The 22,663-nt window shown below is 39.3% G+C and overlaps 2 protein-coding genes across 2 annotated transcripts in view; one reads left to right on the forward strand and one right to left on the reverse strand.

Annotated features, from left to right (window-relative positions):
- Positions 1–3,592: 3,592 nt before the first annotated feature.
- On the reverse strand, positions 3,593–12,204 carry cep41 (centrosomal protein 41). Its single transcript, XM_053318908.1, has 11 exons — positions 12,167–12,204; positions 11,776–11,839; positions 11,220–11,267; positions 9,802–9,863; positions 9,317–9,386; positions 8,976–9,102; positions 7,066–7,232; positions 6,906–6,973; positions 6,541–6,655; positions 5,548–5,763; positions 3,593–4,381 (listed from the first exon to the last, which is right to left on the reverse strand). Exons 1-11 carry the CDS (start codon positions 12,197–12,199, stop codon positions 4,251–4,253), a joined length of 1,101 nt encoding a protein of 366 aa, XP_053174883.1. The 5' UTR covers positions 12,200–12,204; the 3' UTR covers positions 3,593–4,250.
- Positions 12,205–13,804: 1,600 nt separating this feature from the next.
- The window catches only part of poc1b (POC1 centriolar protein B), a 57,651-nt gene continuing 48,792 nt past the window's right edge, over positions 13,805–22,663 (forward strand). The window contains exons 1-8 of the mRNA XM_053319472.1: positions 13,805–13,844; positions 14,422–14,593; positions 14,734–14,913; positions 15,433–15,540; positions 16,198–16,318; positions 16,443–16,532; positions 16,923–16,991; positions 17,932–18,024. Coding sequence (XP_053175447.1) covers positions 14,448–14,593; positions 14,734–14,913; positions 15,433–15,540; positions 16,198–16,318; positions 16,443–16,532; positions 16,923–16,991; positions 17,932–18,024 — 807 coding nt within the window. The 5' untranslated portion in view covers positions 13,805–13,844; positions 14,422–14,447. The remainder of the gene's footprint in view (positions 13,845–14,421; positions 14,594–14,733; positions 14,914–15,432; positions 15,541–16,197; positions 16,319–16,442; positions 16,533–16,922; positions 16,992–17,931; positions 18,025–22,663) is intronic.

The raw sequence follows: 22,663 nt of genomic DNA on the forward strand, positions 1-22,663 counted from the left end.
TTTAATCCTCCGCCGTCTTTTTTAGTCATATGTTAGTAGTTAGTCATAGTTATATGTTCAGATACAACATTTCAAATCACAATTACTGAAGGTTACTTGGGAGTTTCCTCATGGATCAGTGTTGTGACCATTACTATTTATTTTGTACATAAATAATATAAGTGTCCAAAATACTGAAAACGATCTATTCTATATGCAGATGATATACACATTTACATTGTTGTGGGTACAACTCGAAACAACTTTTGGATACAGCGGAAAAACTTGAAAAAGCTAAAAGACTGAATATTGTAGAATGATAATAAAACATAAAAAATAATTTAGTCGTTGTTTGGCTCTGCCAGATTCACATTGTTGGACATGAAGGGGGCTGCTTGCATTTTCCGCACTCTTTGTGGCCGTTTTCGGCAAGGAGACGTTTGAAGGGTATGTGGGCCTCTAAACGCCTCTCATGAAAATAATTGTGTTTTAACTGTACAAGTGAACTAATAATACTGAACATATAATGAAAAAAATACAAGTTTCATACAGACTGTTTATGTTGCTGTAATGAGCGTTTGGACCGTTTGTTGGAGCGTTGGAGCGTTTGTTAATGAGCGTTCTTTTTACAGTCTATGGTTTGGACACATTTCCCCATTCACTTAAATGAGAAAGTGTGTCTAAACTTTCGACTGTTAACACATTTTATGTAATACAACTGAATAAACCACAACTAAACCCAGACATTGATCAACTTTCCTCTTTCTTAAACAACTGAACACATCTTTTTGCAACTCTTTATCTAGTATTTTCAGGCTGGTGTAGCAACAGCACCAGCTCTTGACATATATCTCCATCACCTTATGCAACGTCATGGTTTGGACACATAACCCGGCACATTTGGCCGTAAAAGTCAGGGTTCACTCGGGCCAGTTTTACACTCAGACATGAAAACAGGTCATGGGTGAAAAAGGTGAGAAGGATACGACCCCTCTAGGGAGGTTAGGGCTTGAAATCATCAATCTGATGCATTTTGAGAGGAAATTCAAGCAAAACTACAACCCGACCCCGGATAAGCAGCAGAAGACGGACGGACGGAGGACAGTACAGTTTGATGAAAGTGCAAAGATTAAAAGAAACATGTTCAATGTAAATTTCTGCTTGAAAACCACATCTTTATCCCATTTATATGGAAATGGTTAAATACACACACACACACACCAATACAACAGACAACTAGTTTACTAGTGCACAAGTGTGGATGTAGTAGTTGTTGGAAACTCCTGTACTTGCACAGGATTCACACTGACTGATAAATTCAACACCAGACTCTCAGCACATGCAGTGAATGTGTGTATGTGTGTGTGTGTGTGTGTGTATTATCAAAACAGTCTACACTCAGATATGCAGAAACACTTCAAAGAATAGCAAACAACCTGTTTTTAGAATCTCCACAATATCAAACATCCCAACAACAAATGTTTTCAGAGTCATAAAAAAAACACAATGCACATTAACAACACACACACACACACACACACATTGGAGTAGTTCCCTTATGCAATGACCTTTCTCCTAGCAAACTCCTCCACAACACCTCTAAAGTCCAGGTCTCTGACAGGTTCAGACTCTATTTCCAGTAATGATAAAAGGACTTCAGGCTCATTTTTGATTCTCCCCAAATGAGAAAATGAACTCTCCCCCTCACAGTTTGTCACCGGCAACATGAGGAACATCCTCAAAGCCACATAAACATTAGGGAAGACTAACTAAACTGGCCAAACTTCAATCTGGTTTTCAGCATGTTTGAGGGTGACTTGTCTGTTTCAGCCAACATGAAGGACCGGAACTGCAGACACGTAAAACACGCTGTTCCGCCTACGGGACGGACCGGAAGTTGGGAGGTAGCCACAAGTTCTTCTGAATGTTTTAAACACCAACCCTTAAACATATATATTCATGCCGTACATTGTTGGAAAGCTTAGATTGTCCTGATTCATTCAAGACCACTCACGAATTATATGGTTGCTCACAGCCGTAATAGTATTAGCGGTTAGCTCGGCTAGCCACTTAGCTAAAGTAAGAAAAGCTATAATGCTACATACCTTCAAAGTCTTCCCTTTATCCACAACGATCATCTTATGACTCAGGACTTTCTGTACAGCTCGCCAAGTATCCATTCTTGTGAAATATGAAATCCGTTTGCATAAAACCGGAATACTTTCCTCAATATGTCCATGTATTTAGTCCAACACGTAACGTAATAACACAAATAACAAACCCTATACGGTCCGTTTACGTCATTTCCTGCGTGCATCTGTGGGAGACGTGACTGTTTCATACGACACCACACACACCAGCCAATCAGTGCTTAGGATGAGGCAGCACATGTCTCCAAAGCCAATGAGGACATGTGACCGACGACAAAGTGGGTGACAATAGTTGCGTGTATTAATCGTCTATCTATGGTATTAATGAGGTCTATAGTGACGGAGGCCACTTGACCCCCCCCCCCCCCCCCCAAAAAAAAAAATTCTCATCGGATCTTCTTGAATCACGTAGGACATCTATTTTGGTTTCAAAACGGCGAATTTCGCCGAAAGGTGAGTGATTTTCATGTCTGTACCATACAGTCTGGTCTGTACACTGTTGGTCATGATGAGGGGGCTAAGTGAGCCTCTCAATGCCTCCCATTGGTGGATTTTTAGGTTGTAATTGAAAAACAAACGGCCATGTTAGACAAAAAAAACAACTCTAATAAACAATTTTACACTTTATTTAACATTCATGTACAATCCAAATCATGTGATCAGCTGGTTAATGTCAGTTAAGACTGATGACGAAAACACAGAATCATGAAATAAAAGGGCTCCATAACGTCATTAAATGCACTTCATAAGATTGTGTCCAGGACATGTGCAAAAAGTCCCATGCAAACAAACCAACAACACGCAACAAAAGGCCACAAATTACAAATTAGCAATACTGTTTTTCACATTTGAAAATGATCATTTTGTTACAGTCAAGTGAGAGTTTACCAGACGTAAAAATAGCACATAAAGGCTGAAGTTGCACTGTTGGTTAAAGCATCACAATAAAGACATCATGACAGGATGAAGCATTTTACAAAAATACAGCAAAACTTCTCCCAAAAATGGATCCAAGTCTGTAACATTATGTGTACATATATTACATCTACTGTATTACAGAGCATATCCTTCACATCATATTAACATTCAATTTCTCTGTCTCCAACAAATAAACATCTTTTCCCAAGGCCCCTTTACTTGTATGTCATATTAATGGAGTTAAATTGGACCTTTCTGGAGATAATAACCTTAAAATAGAAAAAAAAAAAAAAAAAACATGATTTGAACAGATCAGATCATCCTCGGACACAAGTGAAGAAAAAAAAAATGATGACAATAGTGTTACGTGAAATCTTAAAATTGAGTCCAAAAAGGATTTGTCAGCTCGTAAGGTTCACAGATGAGGCACTGTGCAAACATATACACACCATTTATTAAATATATTAAGAAAAAAGAAAAAAAGGACACAGGAAGGTGAAAATACTACAGTTTGACATGTGATTTGTGAAGATGAAGACTCCAACATTTTCCATTTTGAAAATTTCATACTGTTGTCCAAATCTCATAGTCTTAATCTGAGATTAAATATTTTGGTTATTGTAGTAAAACCTACGATGTTCACAGCTATTATTTTCAGTTCCCAAAATTGAAAATCATATAACAGTTTTTTTCTCTTAAACCTCTGCAGGAACCCTGTCCTCCGCCTGAATGTTCTATTTACAAAATGAAGCAGAGTTTAGTTGTTTCAGTGTTGTCAGAGTGCAACTGATAATCTACTCTCAATACAGCAGCAACAAAGTGCGTTAAAATTGGTCAGAAGCGAACGGAAATGATCACGATTTAGGAATTTTACAGCAAAAGTGTAACAGATGGCGCCAGAAACCAGATTGTCATTTTGATAATGATAATCTCAATTTTGCGTCACTTCACGAACACACATGGGAAAAAAAAAAAAAGTTTAAAAGTCACTCTAAGTATTCAAACTGCTGGTTTGTCCTGTCCACCTCTGACTCTACAGCAGTATCATGGAAGACTATTTTGAGGTGCGTTTCAGTTATGGAGCAGAGGGGAATGTAATCTGAAATGAATGGACTCTGTGTTGGAGGTATGCTTGTTTGAGTGTGTCTAATGTATGTGGGTGAGAGAGGAGGGAGGGAGGGAGGGAGAGAGGGGGGAAGGTTGTTATTTCCAGGGTCTGCTGCTCTGAACCCTGGCGCTGTCTCCTCTCCCGGATGTGGAGGAACTCATTCGACTCCGGGCGCTGGACGTTTTGGACTGGGTGCTGCTGGATGACATCCGGCTGGACATTCGGCCTGCAGCAAACACACACACATGCAAACAGCTTTCTTTAGATGACAGTCCGGTTTACTCATTACTTCAATCTCCAAATACAAAAAAACTAAAAAGGATCTCAATCAAAAGGGACGGACTTTACTGATTCTTCATAGCCCTATTTTGTTATCCAGTTTAATTAGACTGGTCACTAATATTGCTTTGATGTACAGGTCCCATAGTGTAGTTTCCATTAACTTCCTAGACAGTACGTAACTAAATTCACTGAAAGGTTCCTGCAAAGACCTGAACATGCATACACTTCAACACATGGGGATTAACACATAAATAATATATAGCTCAGTGACAACAAGGGTCGGCAAGATGAGCAATTCAACAATAATTTAAAAAATAGTCTTAAAAGCAACATCAGGTTTGTTATAATGTACATTTAGTTATGTCATTTGCCAAAACTAAGACTGAATGCTCCTGAAAATGTCAAATGGTGCAACCACAAAAGAATGATAAATATTCAATAGTGTATCCACCTACAGTGTATTTAAGTGGACTTATACTAATAATGACTTCACTTTAAACAAATGAAATGGTTCCTGATCTCCATGGTTACCCAGATTAAATGTAATATTTAGAACAATTGTATTCCATTAGCTTTATTTAATATAAAAGTTATAATGTAAGATCATGCCAAACTAGTTAAAAAGGTGTTTTATTGAGAATTTAGCATTTTTAAACAAGTTTAATTATTTGGTACAAAGTTTTTATGGTTACACCACTTAGACATTTTTGCCATAATCCTCTAATATATTCTCTCGAAATGGATTAAAAGCAGAAATTTGATGCTGGGTCCACAAAAAAAGAATGTGTTCAAGTTATTCATACGTTTATTTTCACATTTTAACTCCTTTTAATTTGACTAAACCACATGGACACCAAAAACAACATCATTGACCCACATATACTTGAGTTGAAATGGAGCATGTTTTTTTTTTTTCAAGGGGAATTCCTCTGGAAATCAACATCTGCTCATAAATTCAACACAACTGACTAAACTGAAATAGCTGTTGCAGATTTTTCCTCCATTACCTAGTGCCACACTATAAAGCTCTTCCCAGGAAACTTCCCTAGAGGACTGTTAGGTAATTATAAACCCTTAAGATGAAGTATTCTGGCTGGTCTAATATCTTACTGTTGGTGTTGCTGGGGATGAGCATCTCGTCCAGCTGCTCCTGGATCTTGGCCAGCTCGTCTGACGTGAACCGCCACCTCTTCTCAGCCATTTGTGTCGATTGCTGCTGAACGGACGGCCTCTTTCCCCTCGATGATGGAGGAGATGACAGGCACGAGGTCGGGATGGAGCCGGTCGTCATTCCCTCCGGAAATCTCTGAGCGATTAACTTGAGACCTTGCAGAGGAGAGGACAGAAGAGTGGAAAAGCAGATCTTTACTGGCTGAAGCATTTTCATTAAAGTCTGTGTAAAGTAAGAATAAATATGTGTTCCATACCACAGAAAAGTGTGTTGTTAAACACCCTGCCAAATATATAAAATTAGGCTTCAGTTGTGTAAAACTCAGTCTCTTTCTCTGCACCCAAACGCTGTGGGCGTGCCCTCCAAGCTCTCTGAAACCCCGCCCCCTACCAAGTATCACCTGTCAATCAAAGTCACCACCTCTACCAGAAACATGGACGCTAGGTCTGAGAGCTTTCTGCTGCTAGCTCGGTGGCTAACTCAGCTAACTGTAGACTGTAGTAGTAGTAGTAGTGTGTGCTGAATATATTTATACCTCTACAGCAGCAGGGGCGGGTTTATGCTAATCACCACTGCATGATTTTCAGACCCGCCCTCTAAATCCTAAACACAGAAATGTTGAAACACAGTGTGTGAAGCCTAGCTCCACAATTCAAATCTAAATGGTTGAAATGCTTTTTACACCTTTTTTAGAAATACATTTATGATCTATTTAATGTGTTTAGAAGAAAATGTCTGAATTCCCTTTTATACAGTCTTTAAGTGTTGTAGCCTCTGATTTTTCCTTTCAAGTAATCTCCAGTAACTTTTAGCTCCAGCCGCACTTATAGCTAAAAAGCGGTGATAACTTCAAATACACGATGCAGCTTTTTCACTAAAGTGTCATGTTTAAAGAAAGTAGACTAGACAGCTTGAATGATATGAGATCTCACCTCCGGAAAGCAGAAATAGATTTTCAAAGCCTCGTTCGCACATGGTGGTGGCTGCCTGAATGGCTATCCTCTCATCCTCATCGTACACAATGATGATCTTCCCTGCTGCATTTTTCTACACAGTTTGCAGGTTAAGGTCAGTGTTGTGTGGATTGTGATACAGGGCTGCAGCTAAATTATTTTCATTGTCAATTACCCTGTCGATTATTTCCTTAATTTATTGATTTGGTTTTTGGTCCATGAAATATCAGAAAAAGGTGAAAAGCAGTCCACAAAGCAAAGATATTCAGTTTTTGCCGATTAATTTAGTAGTTGACAATAAATCAATGAATCAATGACTCATCGCTGCAGCTCCAGAAGGATACATATTCCAGCACTTCCTTGGTGTATGGGTTCATAGTTCGAGACAACGTGGCGATGGGGAAATTGTGTGCTGTAGGAATGAGAAGATAAAAAACAAGAGATGATACAAAGAGTTCTTGAAGGCATTAAAAGTTTGATGAGCTTCGTGTTCTCGCCACCTACCGCTGACGATGTGACAGCGGTCGAACTGGTCGCGGTCCCGTACGTCCAGCAGCAGGTAGGGGCAGTCGGGGTAGGGCCTGTCAGCCAGGTCTGGGCTGGACACCGACATACCCGTCATCTTCTGACTGTTCCTGTCGAGGTTCAGCTCCCCCACACCGCTGATAACACTGTGAGGTGAAATAAAATCCTCTTTTATTTAAAAAAAAACTAAACAAAAAAACTTTATGGATGGCTGCTTTATTCATTTTTATTGTCTTCCATTGGCCGTTTATAGGCGTTTTTCACTTTTGGGGGGGTTCTGTCTTAAGGACTATACAAATAAAGTGTATTATAATTTATTATTTTGTGATTCCCACCGATGAACAAACAATCCCTAAAAAGGATTAGGTCATTTTAACACAACTGAATGCCTCCTGTTGCAGAGAAACATGTATAAATTGAAGCAGAGGTGCATTACATGAAATAAATCATGTTTTTATGAGTTAATTACAATGTTCTGATCTTGTATAGAAAATGTGTGTTTTGGTCCAGTGTATCTCCTGTTCACAAATTCATAACATAATTTAATGGAGTATGATTTAAAATGCAGACTGAGGAGCTCTAATACATAATTTTATCACTTGCCACATAGTCAGACATGTATCTTCTTTGATTTGCCCTCATACTATTTTCTGTAAGTCTGTATCCAGTTCAGAACTGCAGTGATTTCTTTCACAAATCAGGGACGGTTGGATGAAACATGAAACCTGAGACGACTCTCAGCAGCAAATCGAGTTGTGGAACTGAGCCAAACAACTCTATGGAAGCACACCACTTTCCCCTTGTGTAGGTTTACCCCAACACTGCCCTAATTTCTCTCTCCATCTGTCCTCGCCACAAGGTGAAGATGAGCTAAAAGTCCTGTCATTAAAAGGAGGCTCAATCTGCAGCACCCCCTGGAGAGGCCACCACAGATAGAGTTACACCCCCCGGCGGGTTTATGTTCAAGCTGTAGGAGATGGAGGCTCAGGTGAGGGGAGGAGGGGACGCAGAGAACACATGGAGGGAAGTTACTGACGAAACGGGCGTCTTCTGGGACATAAAGGTGAAAGTACAGTGAGTTAGTGCAGACGCAGACATGGTGGGTGTGGGGTTACAGATGTGTGGGGTCACAGATGGGCTTTTGTGGTTAGGGGTTGTTGACAATGGGTGAAAATACAAAGCCACTGCACACAGAAATACTGACGACAAAACCATGAGGAAGACTCTAGATTTAAGCATCCATCTGCATGGTGTATGAACAGAAATTAAAGGGTCGGCTCACCCAAATTACAAAATTACACATATTTTCTCACTCTTATCCATGAAGATAGTTCAAATTTGTTTTAAATTTGCCCCAAATCTGAAATTCTGCTTCCACCCCAATGCAACTGAGGTGAATGGAATTTCCTATAGGGTGTACACTACATTTCAAGTTTTTAAGAATTCAGCACAAACACCATTTAACTGTATCGCAGTTGAAGAAGGAATCTCAAAATCTGGGCAAATAAAACCAAATGTCTCTGCATGGCTAATTACCACCTGAAATAAGGCAACTTAAGTCAATTGACCATTTAACACCCATTCAGTGCTGATGAATTTGTAGCTCTAACCTGCAAGAACACAAACTAATCTTTATCTGATTATATCTCAAAATACATTTGAGTGCTTACTGAGGGAAGTTTGCATCTGTACAGGCAGGGTATGCCACAGATTTACAGTCAGTGCAGCTAAGACAGAGGTACAGTTCCCTCCAATGCAAACACATAGGGGAAATATTTGCCTTCACAAATGTATGAAGCAACTTGATGACCAAACTATAAGTAATATTTGTGTTGTATGCAGTTTGGGGCAGTTAGTGAGGTTTTTTAGGGTGCTGAGCTATGCCGAACCTTAACAGCGTTGACCGGGCGGTGTAGCAGATCTCCTTGACATCCTGATGGTCTGACGCCTGCGGGGAGTCGTTGGTGTGTTCAGACAGACTGTCCAGGTCTGCGTCAGACATCACTGACAGGCCGTCTGCGAATGAGTCAGATTGTCACCAACTGTTCTCTGAGACTAGATAGTTAATGAGTTACTTTATACTTTAATATTACTGGAAATAATTAGATTTAACCTCTTCAGTTCTATTTATTATTTTTACCTCTTTGCTGCTGCAGTGACCTGATTTCTAAATGCAGATAAATACACTTTTCACTGTGTTGTTACGTGAATGACTAATCGTGCCTCTTACCTTCTGGGACAAGTGAGTCACCGTCAGTCTCACTTCCATTCAGGTCTGATACGGAGGCCACTTGAAGGAGCTGGTGTGAAAAATAAGATTAAAAAAGTCAAAAGATGCTTGAACTGGGAAATAAATGTACAAAGAGAGATAGAGTCTGTAAATCAAATTAACAAACCAAGCAAAATGCATTCAGAGCTGCCTGTTTAAAACTATTCAAACTGTAAATGAATCACTGCTTTTTATTGTGTCACCTCCAAAATATAGTCCACAAAAATTGCACTGACTACAACAGAAATCTAGCAGAATGTGACACTATTGCAAGGACATAGTGTGACTATTTTTTTACTGCTGTTTTTTGTGCATTTATTTATTATTCATTATTTCTATTGATGCTCTTCTATATTTTCTGCCCACTTTGCTGCTGCAATAATGTAAATTTCCCCACCGTGGGACTAATAAAGGATATATTATCTTAAATATTAATTGATGCTCACCAATTGCGCAAACGTCGTCACCTTTAGTCGTTTGAAGATTTCGTCTTTTCTGTACCTGTAATCTGAAGAGAAAAGAGAAGAAGAAAATACTTAAATCTAGAAATTGATGTATAAAAGAGCCTCACAGCCTTTAATGAGAGACTTGAAACATTTGGATTGACTGCTGTAGCTGAAGATGATAACATTGCATCATATCAAGGTCTAATCATTGTAACAGATAATTGTGATGATTAACTAGAAAATACCCCTTTAACCACTCCTCAAACCCACAGTACATACAACTCACCTGGGTCTGGAAAGTCCTCCTTTCCCCCTTCCTCCTCTAATGCTTCACCAAACCTCAGCTTTACAATCTCTGTTCCCATGCTGCCTTCCAGTTAAAGCTGTCACTGCTACACCCAAATCAGACCACTCACTGTTTTTATCCTTGCTAACTGATACTGGTGTTACCTCTATTGTGACTCCTCTATCTCACACCCCATCAAAAGGCCTCTAATGGCACCTGACCAGCAAGTCCCTATAGTTCATGTCCAGTGCCACAGAGGAATAATTGTGGACAGCAGTACAATCCTCCATTGGAGAATGAAGGAAACGGTGTCACTTATCCCTGAGAAATCACAGGACAGGTCAAAACTAAATGACCACCGTCCACAAAGAACTTCTTTAAGTGGGAAATATCAGTGGGTTAGAGCTTCTCCGGTTTACCTCTTGATGTGCAAAGACAGACACAGAAAAGAAACCCAACTGTGTGAAGTATGAACCTGATCTCAGGCGTACAGTAAATAGTTTATTTTCACTTAAATCTAAGAAAAAGGCCCTGAGGGAGGTTGATTTCCATGTGAGTTTGACAGAAGTCTGCCAAAGTGGAGCTATCTGATCCACCTGTTCACATTTGCGCAGAATGGAAAGTGTTTAAAAGATGTCAATGGACTGAACTGATGTTGTGTGGGCAGCGGTCTAGTGGTTCAGTGTGAAGAGAGGTAAAAATCTGCTATACGTGTCCTTGTAAAGTTTCCATTAGGAAGACATTGAGGCTGTTCCTATATAAGCAATCACCATCTGTTAGGCCCACTGAGTGCCATAAAAGTGAACTGAACCTTAAACACAAAAGTTTAAATTTGAAGACCTCCAAATGGTGGGTGCAAACAGCAAAATATAAGTTTCAATGGTGTCATTCCAACGATGAAGTGAAATATTTTGAGTCAAGACCCAAGTATAAAAACTGACAAAATGCTGCTAGAAAACTCACAAACACACCAAGCAATAAACCACACATAATCACACAGTGCATGAAAAACCTGAGTGCAAAAGTGCATATAGTAGTGTAAAAAGTATAACAAGACATACACATATAGATACCTATAAAGTTATGTACAATTCCTTCCCATATCTGGTTCTCCTTCTAATCAATTACTCACATTTTTTAATCTCCTCCAGTTTTTCCATATACTTTGAAAGGCTGCATCCTGTCAAAACGAGAGAATGAATAATGTAAACAGTTTGAATTATAAGATGAGGAAGAAGAAAACTGCATTCAGACACATCTGCAGGTCCTCATCGACAAAACAAGATGAAATAAAGCATGTGACAATACAAGTACAAGACTGTATAAATATATACAAGGTTAAAACAGAAACAGACAGTTGCAATGCTTCCAAAAACAAGAGGACTTAGTGTCACTTGTGTGTACACTCTGTGTACAGTAAGTTGGGTTAATGCCATTATAGCTTCATTTTTTAAAACATTAACATCCTAAATACAGCATGAACGGTGGGGACAGTATCAGAAACAAGCTATGACTAGCAGCACTCCTCCATCTTGGAAGCTTAAGCACGATTGTGAATGCACCATTTTTCTTCATTTTTTTTCCCATTGCTATAATTGCACCATATATGTGCTGTATAGATTGGAGTGTAATATGCTTCTGTCTTGTATTAAACATCATTGAGTGAGAATATCAGTACGTCTGATTACCTGTGTCCAGCCTTGTTTTGACATTTTGATACTTGGCGTTTTGAGGAATCCTTTTTTTCATGTACTGTAAAAAGAAAAAAGAAAAAGAGGGAAAAGACAACATGGTTAGCTTGAATAACACATAGCAAAGGCTTGGTAGTACAAATGTTCACTCTTATTTTGTAAAGTTGAGATGTTTTATAAAGAGTGTTTAACGCTATGAGACCTCACAGGTGTGCTGTGGTTGGCATGGTAACTTAACACTGATGATAGCTAACAGGCTAACTAGCGTAGCTCCGGTTGTTTTCTCGTTTCTAGATTCACAGCACATGATAACACTCGATATAACGCAGTAATGTCAACTAGCAGGTTAATATAATAATGAATGCTATCATTTAAAAACTAGCATTACCTCCACACTGCCGATGTCCCGATTGTGCGACATCTTCTTTTTTTTAAACCTAAATACAAAACGTCAAGTTCCAACTTTAACTACCTCTGCGCTGATTGGTCGGGGGATATTTCAAGAGCCAATCGGAGAAGTCTATACTGTGGCGGTCAGCCTCCAGAGCAGTTACGACTGGCTAGTTGCTTAGCAGCGGAAGACGCTCCACCTCACTGACATGGTGCATTCAGGTTACATAAAAAATAGGATAACCGGGGAGACGAATTTTGGGTTAAAGAAAAGTCAAAGATACTGTCTTGTTAATGCGCAATACATTTAAAAAAGAGTTTAATTAAATTTCAGTTACATGTGAAAATGTTGATGATTACAAAGGGGTTACACCTGAAGACAGATCCTTAAGATTTTGCTCAGGAAGAGGCTTTTTTTTCTTCATTTTTAAATATTGAACATGCCACTGAATACATATATTGCTGATTTTAATTCTTTGAAATTATTATTATTATTATTATGTTTTATATATTTTGTAAATGAATCATGGTGTGGGCCTAAATCATGAAAACGTCTGTTAGAAAATTAGAAAAGTAATCAAAAAGTAATGAAATGTGATAGGTTACATTACTTTGATTAAGTAATTGTAATAGTTACATTACTTATTACATTTTAAATAGTGTAACTAGTAATCTGTAACCTATTACATATCCAAAGTAACCTTCCCAACCCTACTAATATTTTAATTTTTTCAATTTCATATTGTGAATGGAATAGTAAGGTGAGATTCTCGCATCTCCTCCTTCACACATGGTAAGTGAACGCAGCACTACTCTTGTTGCCCCAAGCTGCAGCTACAGGTTGCTATTTAGTTAGCAGGGTGTAACTCTGTGCTGTATTAGCACCACCTATATCTGGGCTCGACAGATCAGGTCTGAAGCTCAAAACAGCGGGATGGTTCAACCTTTGCTTTGACAACATTATCTCAGTAAATGCCCACCATGGCGTCTGTAATGGTGAGTAAACTTGTTTTCATATGTGCGTGGACATTTGTTATCATACACTAACCCCCCAGCTGAGTCGGCGAATTTGGTAGCTGTGCCTCTGCTGCTAAGAGGATTTGGTGATTTGGAGCTGTCAAACACACCCCGGATCATTTTTGTTATCACACTCAGCACAGCAGTGATACGTTTGTGTTATTCATATCGAGTCAACTATGTTTTATATGCTCAGACAGACCAGCAACTCAGTGCATTTCCCTAGCTTTAGCTTTTAAAGTATAAAAACTGTCAAAAACAAAACATGGCGAAACAAACACAGCAGTGCTCCAATGTACACGACAACAGCACTTTGCCTGAAAAAAGTGGAATTTCTTGAATATATTTGCTGAATTACCCTCTAATCTACACTCAGAAGTTGTCTCCTTACAGCTAAAATTATGTTTTTTCACATGATCAAGCATCTATACTAAAGCAACCACCATTAAAGCAAGATTCTCAAACATTTCCTTAAAAACTAAACGTATTTTGAGTATTAAACGTGCAGAATAAGAGATAATGCAGAAGTTGTTTTTTTTATAGGTTAATTGATCTGTGAGCAATGTCTTTGCAGGAGGATCCCGCCCTTGAGAGACACTTCAAGGGACATAAGGATGCTGTAACCTGTACTGACTTTAATCCAAACCGCAAACAACTAGGTAATTTCTGCTGCCAGCATGAATTTTACAGTTTTATACTATTCAGATGTTCTTTGCTGTATGTTTGTGTGGCTAGTTTGATGTTTTTTAATGTTTTTTAGCTCCTACAATTTGTCAAATATTGGCCTTATTGGTTAAAATGTGAGTATCATGATAGTAAAAAACAAGTATCAGATCATTAATAATAATCTTGCAATCCTATATGCATGCCTATGTGGCTTATTATGTTGATATAATACAATATGATGCTTTAGGTTTTTACATTCAACTGAGCTAACTGACTAGTTTCCTATGATGGCCATCTTTGTTTCTGCTTGATGTTTTCTGTCAGCAGTTTGATTGTTCATATTTCTCTTGATGCACATGTAGAACTTTGCCAAATTTAAGATGTCAGGACAGCATCTCTAACCACTAAGCAGACCTACTAGTATGTTAATAGTTATAGTTAAGACGCTTTCTTTATATTTGACAAGATTAAATTCGCCACCAGCAAAGCTGCACTGATTATAGTGGTTAAAGTTTCTTGTGTAATTCTTGGCTGAATTTTCTCTCTACAACTTATTTGGTTTCTCTCCAGCCTCAGGATCAGTGGATAAGAGCCTGATGATCTGGAATCTGGCTCCGAAGGCAAGAGCTTTCCGCTTTGTCGGCCATCAGGATGTCATCACCGCGGTGCAGTTCTCACCCTCTGGTAACCTGGTGGCAACTTCCTCCAAGGACAGGACGGTCCGACTGTGGACACCTTCCATGTAGGTTTATGTCATTTTTGCCACTTTAATTATATCTTTTTTAACTATCTATAATAAATGTACAACAGTGTAAAATCCTGGTGTCCAAATGTACTGAAATCATAGTAATTGAATGTGTGTGTGTCTGTTATCTGTTACAGGAAAGCAGAATCAACTGTGTTCAAAGCACACACGGCTACCGTACGTAGTGTTGCTTTCTCTAATGATGGACAGAGACTGGTGACAGGGTCTGACGACAAGTCCGTCAAAGTGTGGAGCGTTCACCGGCAGTGCTTCCTCTACTCTCTCAGCCAGCACACCAACTGGGTGCGATGTGCCAGGTACTCAGCAGCACCAAATCCTTAGCATGCATGTGTGTGTATATACTATATTGTTAACATACCACAGACATATACCCGCCACCATACATATAACTGGGAAATTGATATATGTATGGTGGTGGGTATATGTTTGTGTCTGTGCAATTTCTCGTGGCAGTACGGAATGTGAAAATAATTATCCTGGAAAGGACAATAAATCTATCTATCTAAAATTAAGGTGTAAATAGCTTTCCTTTTTACACACGTCCATATAAATGACTCATAAACAAACATGATTTTTATCAGAATAGCTTTTACTAATAGAGATAATAGATGGAATTCAAAGTTCGCTCAGCATTTGGCACTCTACTTGTTTCCAGTGTACCTCAGGCACCATTTGAAACATTTGATAGAGATGAGTATATGTAAACTACTCAGTGGTCAAGTGTGTCAGCAGTAAATACTGTATGTGTAACCATGTTTTCACTCAGTTAGTGCAACTTGCCTTTTTTGTCTTTTCTCTTCTGTCTTTTGCTGCAGGTTCTCTCCAGATGGGCGGCTCATCGCCTCCTGTGGGGACGATCGTTCTGTCCGTCTGTGGGACACTTCCACTAAAAACTGCATCAACTGTTTCAGTGACTATGGAGGGTAAGTCCTAAAAAAAGGAAAAAAAAGTCTGCTTGAGTGTCCTGTAGGGCTGAACAATTAATAGAAATTGTCAAAAAAATTAAATAAGTACTGTCGTGCTGTAGAGATGTCCCGTCCTACATATCTTTGTTTGGTACAGACCCCCACAAAAAAATCACACCGAAGTAATTTTAATGTTTTTCAATGAGAATGAGAATAATGCTGTAAATATTATCATTTCCTCTAATATTGTAAATCATATCACAATTGCAATATCAGACAAAATAATCGCAATTAGACATTTTTTCAAAATCATTTAGCCCTATTGTCCTGCTATTCTATTTAGCTTTAATTTTGTCATCTGTATGTAATTTTGTTTTATGTGTTGCTTTGTGACTAAATCGTATACAGTCATTTAATGAAATTGTATTTTTGTGTGCATTTTAATTTGCACAAACTCTTGTAATGTCCCTCATATTTTTTCCGCTTTAGTAATACTTTTCCAACCAGGAGACTCAAAGAGGTTAAATAGATTCTACAACTTCAATGGATATTATTCCAAAATTGATCTTAAAGCTAACTTTGTCTGTCCCGTAGAAAGCATTGTTGTGTATTATTTAAATACCACACTACTGAGCTGCTGCAGGGACTGACTCCACTGTGTATTTACTGTTACAGATCAGCAACCTTCGTTGATTTCAACTCAAGCGGCACCTGTATTGCGTCCTCAGCCGCTGACAGTTCACTGAAAATTTGGGATCTACGAACCAACAAGCTGATTCAGCATTATCAAGGTAGTATGGCTGTAGTATAATCGTGGAAAATGTCTTTTTTTTTTTATGTCAATTGATTTTTTTTTCTTCTATCCCTTACCATCAGTCCACAGTGCAGGAATCAATAGCTTTTCCTTCCACCCATCCAACAACTATCTGATCAGTGGCTCCAGTGACAGCACTATTAAGATCCTGGACCTGTTGGAGGGACGACTCATCTATACCCTCCATGGACACAAGGTGGTGCTACAGAGCAGCTCAGCTTATCCACAGACAAATAACAGATACACACTACAAGTATTTGGTACATCACTACATGGGAACTCTGATTAACTGGGTAGTAAAAAACCTGACTTTTAAAAAATGATACAGTATTTTCTACAAATATTGGCATAGTAATGAATCAAAATGCATTAAAAAGTCCAAATGTAAGATTATTTTTAGCACTTTCCTCTAATTAAATCTACTCAGTGTGTTACAGAAACTAGTAGATCATCATTTAGGAATTCATTTGGAGTTAGGGGTAACTAAAACCAGGATTTGTGTTTGACAAATCCCAAATTGTCCAAACTCTAGTGGTAGTGTCTGTTTCTTCACTATTAATGCATATTGTGTTTTTGTGTATTTCAGGGCCCTGTACTCACAGTAGCTTTTTCCAGGGCCGGAGATCTCTTTGCCTCCGGGGGAGCTGATGGTCAGGTTAGTGTGACACAACTAAACTATTATCCTGTGTTCCTCTGGAACGTGGAAATGCTTTCACAGGCTGTCCTTTCATAGATTTGAATGGACTGCTGGGCCTTTCTCAATCACCTCACCGTGTCGGTACGAGCCAGAATGGTTCTAGTATATTGTAAACTTTAACTGTACTCATGAATCAGGTTGTTTAAGCATCAGTTACAGCATTGACCAATCCATCAGACCCTTCCCAGTAATCTAGCCTAAAAGGAGACTCCCAAAAAGAAGCTGCAGAGTCAGTTTTCCAAAGTTTGTGGATACAGTACAATCATATCTTGATTTTAAATTAAATCTTATAGTTGTGATACCTTCAAGGTTTTGAGGGCCTGTACACAGTTACCAAGACTTAGTTATAGGGCTGTGTGATATGACGATGATTGAAAAATGTCTATTGTTTAATATTATGGTCTATTTTCTTCACTGTGTCATAAATCCCACTCTTTACAGCAATATTTTTCATCTGTTAGAGCCTGTCCTTTTTTTCGTGGATTAAATTATGTTGAGGGACGAACCAGGAACTATTTTCAGCAAATTTTCTCTAATATTGTGTAAATTTGGACGCTTTAAATAAGCCCAATTGGGTTTTTGGCCTCTCCCTGTACTGTAGATTATCTGTAATTTTATGACCTACATCAGGGAGGAGGAGGGAAGGGAGGGAGGAAGGATGGAAGGGAGAGAGGGATGGAGAGAAGGAAGGAAGGAAGGAAGGAAGGAAGGAAGGAAGAAAAGGAGGGAAGGAAGGGAGAAGGGAACGAAGGAAGGAAGGAAAGGAGGGAGGAAAGAAGGAACAGTCAAAACAGCCAGGGTCAATTTGACCCGGGAGGACGACACAAAGGTTAAAGACAAAAACATGGAATATTTTATTGGTTTGTCAAAGTTGTGCTGGTTCCCTATTATCCTCTAGGTGCTGATGTGGAGGACAAACTTCGACACCAAATCCTACGAGGAGGTCCTGCAACTACACAATCGAAGGTCCACCCCCGATCCTCCACCTCACCTGACTGACATCTACCCCCGAGGACCCCACCTTCACTACCCTCAGCCCACAGGCATTCAAGTCAGTTCTGTGACTAGATCACTGCTAAATATTGAATGTGCTACCAGAAAATCTCATGTTGTACAAAAACTCTTGCAGATATAGTGACTTCTGTACTTTTTGATTTTTTTTTTTTTGTCTCCATAGATTAAACCAAGGGTGGCAGACACTCAGTCCACTGACCCGCCTGTTATAGAGTTAGGCCAACCTGTTCCCTCCACCATGGTAAGTCCACATGGTTAACCCCAGCCACAAGGAACCAAGCTTTATTGCTAATCAAATAGAGGGGGTATTTGCTCATCTAACATTAACAATTTCACTGGACAAATCACATACAAACACATTTTAAATTACAAACATTGAATTAGGACACAAAAAAACACACAATATTACAAATAGGCAGCACTGAAGCAGTTTTTTCTACCTGTCACACCTCATCAATCAAGGAAAGAATTCAGCTTGTAATGAAAACGAGAACCTGTGAAGATTACTTTACTTACGTCATGCTATTCAGGATATTGGTTTCTGTCATGCTCCTCATTACCACCAGGTGGCACTGCAGACTAGTCATACATTTTTGAATCTCCTGCTGCAGCACCTGAACATGTCATGTGTTGCCTGCAGCTTTTAGACATTTTTCTCCTACAACAGCCAAACAGCTCATTTATCAGAGAGGCTGCGATGACAGCAGAAATGAACACTCTACCTGTCTTTACTCTGTGATCTGTATATATTCTTTATATAGTGACATTGAGAAAACATACTACTTATCATTCATAATTTTCTGCACATTCACATGAGAGCTGCACAGTACAGGTAATAAGAATATAGCTTAGTTGTTGTATTCTTTATCATTTCTGGCTAATTTCTGATTCATTTCTCCTTATTAAATATAATGCTGTATGCCTGCTTTTACATTCTCGACTTGTGCACTGGATTGTGGGTTTCTTGATTGATTGATTGAACTTCTGGTTTTATGTCACTGGTTTTTATAGATCTTCTCAGTTTAATCAGAATCAGAGTATTGAAATTGGTTTCATGAGTAGGATTGACACCCTTACTTATGGTTGGTGCAACACTGGATGATCTGGAGGGATTTTTCTTCAACCTTAGCCTTAACCCTAACCTTTTTAGAGGCTGATCCAACCTAGCATTTACCCTTACTTACCTGTAACAGCTCTGAAGAGAAATAAGAAGAAATTACTGCCACCTGCTGTTAGGAAACTGAATTACAGGAAACAACATGACTAGTAATTGAACAGTATTCATTTCGTGGTCACAAAATAGTGTTTTTTCGTGATGTGTTTTATTATGTTTATGGTTTTTTCTCAAATTGCAGAATCCAAATTTAAGGGAACTCAAACTGACTTTTTAAAATATGGTAATTTAGTTCTCAGTAAGCACACACACACACAAAGAACATAGTGGCAAAAAGCTCAGATAGTTCAAATTTTGGCCAACTGGCTAAATACGCAACATTTTTAACAAATTGTAATATTATTGATATTTTGGAGCCGAACCTACAGTATGCAGGCAAAATGGGACCCTGAATGTGTGTTTATGAAGAAAGATTCATGTATTCCTATAAATATGGACAGCAGATCTGATTTATTATAGCATTTGAAGTGGTTGCATGTATACAGTAGTAGTATTGCTTCAGGGCCTCAAAACTAAAAGTCAAGTTGTGTGTGAAGATCTTTTTCTTGAGTTTTCTGCACAGTTGAGAGACTAATGGAGAATATTGTGTCAATTCTGCATTTTCATTATATTGGTGTTTCCATGCTCCAATGGTGTTAAGATTATGCAAACAAATGTCACTTGAGTTGGACTGAACACCATAAAACATCACCATTTTGGGATCTTTGTGTCCTTTTTTTTTCAATCGCTAAAAAAAAGAAACATGTTAAATATCATAGTCTATTTAAATTATGGCTCATATTGCAGTGGTAGTAGTTTTTCACTTAGTGTGCCGCCCTACTTCTGCTAGTGTCTCCTTCCCTGCCTTTGGCTGCTGTGTGGGAGGAAAGCTATGAATGGACCAAGCCAAGTGGAAGTCATTTAAAGTGAGGATGGCCAAGTCAGATAAGTAGTTTTGGTTCAAGACTCCAGGACACGCAACCGCAAAACAGCCATTCATAACTTGAATGTTCTGAGGTTAAATTGAGCTGTATACATAAATGGGGCAGAGGAAGGGACTCATTTTAACCTGGGTGGAGTTTACTGTTTCAGGTCTGCTCGGGTCATCTATTGTAAATTGTCAAATGTAGGACATTCATTAAATGGACTGTTTAAAGTTTTTCCTCTAATTATTCATTAATGTTTTTATACTAAATAGCAGATATGAATGTGTTTGGAAGTCCTTTTTTTTTTAGTTTGGCATACAGGAAGTGAGAAATATCACGAGTAAGAATGGCAAAACAAACTCGAATTTTCTGGTTGTATCTAAGACTCCTGTGTGTCTCTGTTAGATCTTCCTCTCTGTCTCTCTTCTTCCTCCTTTTCCCTCCTTTCATATTTCTGTAGGAGCTTGTTTTTGCTCCCTCTATGAAATGCTCGAGCATAGCTGAATGGAAAGGCCCATGCCTTCCGGGCCGGGGGAGGAGAGAGAGCGAGATCACAGGGAGAGATGGGGAGGAATAGAGATCAGAGTGATGGGGGGTGAGAGCAGGAATCCACGTGCCGGTGCCTGGGCCCCCGGGGGCCTCATCCAGGGAGCAGCAGCCGCAGCTCTAATAATAGACTAGCTGGAGTTCTGCCTGCCTGTTTAACTCACTAACTCGCTGCACCCTGGTGTCACACACATTTAATACAGACACATCAGTTTTGTCCTTGCCACAGATAGAAAGCTAAATGTTGTGCTTACTCACTGTTAGTGCATCAGCGAAATGTGTTATAATTGAAAATACACACACACACACACACACACAGGCACTGAGTACATTTTTCACATTCAGACTTTCCTTTCTACCTTCTACCTGCAGCCCTGCATCTTGCTGTATAGTTTGCTTGTATGTATGTGTGTGTGTGTGTGTGTGTGTGTGTGTGTGTGTGTGTGTGTGTGTGTGTGTGTGTGTGTGTGTGTGTGTGTGTGTGTGTGTGTGTGTGTGTGTGTGTGTGTTTCATGTATTTTTCATGTGAGTACAGTTGAGTCAATGGACATGTGAGTGTATGAATGAGCCTGCATATGTGTATATCTTGTGTGTACATGTGTCAGCGGATATGCAGTTTTGCAGTGTAATGTCTGTGTGTGTGTGTGTGTGTGTGTGTTGTCCTGGGCTGTGTTTGTGTGTACATGAGTCACTGGGTATTGGAGTGTGAATGTGTGAGTGTGTGTGAGGGTTATTCCTGTTTAGATCGGTTCAGAGCAGGAAGCCCCTAGTGCTACCCCTCCTGTCAAGTCACATCACCTGATTTTCATCACTGCAGATTCTCCTCTCCTCTACTCTCCTCTCTTCCCCTCCTCTCTCGTCTTCCCCTCTGGTCATTTCCTCATCCCTTCCTCTTCCTCTTCCTTTCACCGTTGTTGATGTCCTCAGAGTGCTTTCCCTTCCGCCCCGCGTCCGTGTTTCCCCTCCATTGCCCTAATGGGTCCAAGTGTAGGCGGAAGCAGAAAGAGAAGGGGTAAGAGAGCCTGACAGACAAATAGGGAGAGAGAGAGAGAAAGAGAGAGAGAGAGGGAAGGGAAAGGACGGGACGGGAGATGCAAATGGCCTGAGGTGGGTATGTGGGTGGCTGAATGGGGAGGTTCCTGCATTCACAGTTCCGTTGACTTCTGTGTCCTTAATTTAGGGCCATCTCCTCTTATCACTTATGTATTATCTTGACTTTTTCTTTTGAATTGAATGCTACTAAATAGACGTTTGTCCACCACATCTTGCATGCAGTACAAAACACCCCTGTGGACATTCTTTCCCCTTTCCTTATTTAAAATGACAATGCCTTTTGTGCATAAAGATTGGTCTGTAAAGAAATGGGTTTTCTCAATTTGGTGTGGAAGAACCTGACTGACCTGATCTCAAACCTAACATCTTTGGGATGAAATGGAGCACCGAATGTGAGCCAAGGTTATTATAGTTATGAAATTTTCTTTAGTTTTTATCTTTCTTTAGTTTTTCAGATTGCTTTTTTTTTATTTCAGTTTAGTTTTAGTTAGTTCAACAAGTGTTAGTTTTCGTTTTTCAGGTATTAAGAGAAAGCCTTGACTTGTAGAAGCTGAAAAGGATGAAAGAATGTGTGACACCAAATATGATATAACCACGAAGATGAACTTTCAAATTTGTGTGAGTTTTTCCCTTTTAGTTTTATCCTACAAATGTTCCCATCAGTCCTCATCACTATACATTTACTCTTATCTATCAGTAGCTCGTACTCCAAGTAGTCCCATATTGGGCTGTGGTGTTTTCGTCCTGCAACTTGAGCCATTTCTAGCAAATCATAAAATGCCAGCTAAGCACCTTCTTCTTTCAGTATGCAGCAGATGATATCCGCTATGCTGCCCCCCTCTGGAGGGGTTAGGGGTAGCAGCATAGCGGCTGCTGCAGGACAGGAAGTAATTGAGGGAGAAAACGAAACGACAATGAAAACGAAGCTGAATTTATTT

Source organism: Scomber japonicus, chromosome 5 (genome assembly GCF_027409825.1).
Source record: "Scomber japonicus isolate fScoJap1 chromosome 5, fScoJap1.pri, whole genome shotgun sequence".
Classification (NCBI taxonomy): Eukaryota; Metazoa; Chordata; class Actinopteri; order Scombriformes; family Scombridae; genus Scomber; species Scomber japonicus.